The following is a 1,747-nucleotide window of genomic DNA, read 5'->3' as shown; positions in this document are numbered from 1 at the left end:
ACAGCGAGAGGAGCTTCTGTCTCACACCTTCACCCACAACGTGGGATTCAGCATCCCCTGAAAGGCTGTGTGAGGCTGCGACAGCCCCTGCGAGAGTGTGACGCCCCTTGCGAGGTTGCGTGAGGTTCTGACGCCCCTTGAGAGGTGGCGTGAGGCTGTGACGGCCCCTGCGAGGCTACGACGGCCCCTGTGAGGCTGCGACGTCCCATGTGAGGCTGGGTGAGGCTGCAACGGCCCCTGGGAGGCTGTGATGGTCCCTGTGAGGCCGCGATGGTTCCTTCGAGCCTGCTTCGGCCCCTGCGAGGATGCGACGGCACCTGTGAGGCTGCGATGGCCCCTGCGAGGCTGCGACGGCACATGCGAGGCTGGGACAGCCCCTGTGAGGCTGCGTGAGGCTGTGATGGCCCCTGTGAGGCTGCGTGAGGCTGTGATGGCCCCTGTGAGGCTGCAACGGCTCCTGCAAGGCTCCGATGGCCCCTGCAAGGCTGTGACGACCCCTGGGAAGCCTGCGGAACCAAGCGAGCCGCCCAGACAGCTTCGTCGACGGCCCATGAACCAGCTCACAGCCCCACACACAACTATCACCTGAAGGGCGAGAGGGGCGAGAGCAGCTGTAGTGTTGCTTTCTCCTCACTTTTGGTAGCGAAATCCTCATTTTAAACATAAGAGGATACATTATTTTAAAAAGCCGTTACGTGTCTCCGTACCCTTTCTGAGTAGAGCATGAACAAGTCGTGAGAGACCTTTCTGAGCACAGGGACATGTTGCGGATGGAAATAGCTGCATTTTCCACGTGTATGATCTTTGACCCAGCAACAAAGCGTACAGTGGGAAGAGATTGGACAATAATCATACACCTGTGGATGAGGACAATACGGGGGGTGATGGCGGGGGGATGGGGACGGTGGAAACTGGGCGGAGGGGGGCTATGGGGTGAAAAAGGGGAACAACTGTAATCTGAACAGTAAAGATTTATTTAAAAAATATATAAATCTTTGTTTTACTATGGTTGCAAATATCAAAAAATTTCTATATGTGACATGGCACCAGAATTAAGTTACAGTTTTTCAAAATGCTGACACGCCAAGCTCAAAAGGTTCGCCATCACTGTTCTAGTTGGTTGCTGTAAACTTCTGAGGTTCCTTTATTGTGAAAGCATCAACCAGATTTCTGCCTCATTCTACACATGGCATTTTTTCTGTTTATCTGTGTCCAAATTTCCCCTTTTTATAAGGATACCTTCATATTGGATTAAGGTCCACCCCAATGACCTTATCATAACTATTTACATTTGCAATGGCCTTATTTTGAAATAAGGTCACATTCTGAGGTACTGGGAGCTAGGGCTTCAACATATAAATTTTGGGGATACAGTTCACCCCAAAATAAATGGAAAGCTTGAGAGGAGTGAGAGTGGAGGAAAAAGTGACATGCAGAAGCTCATATCAGACTGTCACTCTTTCTTGACCTTTCTGTTTTCTATCCCCAGCATCTCTGTTATGACTAAGTGAGGATTCCCCTCTTCCAATTTTTAGAAATTTATATTTTTCCCTGAGAAATGGTGGGGAACTTATTCCATTGCCTGTTTTTTAAAAATGGTTTGAGTCCTGGCTGGTGTGGCTCAGTTGGTTGAGCTTTGTCCCAAGCACTGAGAGGTCACCAGTTTGATTCTCAGTCAGATGAAATGCCAAGGTTGCAGGTTTGATCCCCATTAGGGTCATGCAGGAGGCAGTGGATCGATGTTCGA

The 1,747-nt window shown here is 50.0% G+C and overlaps 1 protein-coding gene across 1 annotated transcript in view; it reads right to left on the bottom strand.

The window, feature by feature from the left end:
• Positions 1-691: 691 nt before the first annotated feature.
• The window catches only part of LOC102756994 (3-oxo-5-beta-steroid 4-dehydrogenase-like), a 47,423-nt gene continuing 46,367 nt past the window's right edge, over positions 692-1,747 (bottom strand). The window contains exon 9 of the mRNA XM_006752577.1: positions 692-926. Within this exon, the coding sequence (XP_006752640.1) occupies positions 692-926 (235 nt within the window). The remainder of the gene's footprint in view (positions 927-1,747) is intronic.

This window comes from Myotis davidii, unplaced genomic scaffold, assembly GCF_000327345.1.
Source record: "Myotis davidii unplaced genomic scaffold, ASM32734v1 scaffold2150, whole genome shotgun sequence".
In the NCBI taxonomy this organism is placed as follows: domain Eukaryota; kingdom Metazoa; phylum Chordata; class Mammalia; order Chiroptera; family Vespertilionidae; genus Myotis; species Myotis davidii.
Note: the sequence above shows the minus strand (reverse complement) of the source record. Positions and strands in the feature narration are given on the sequence as shown.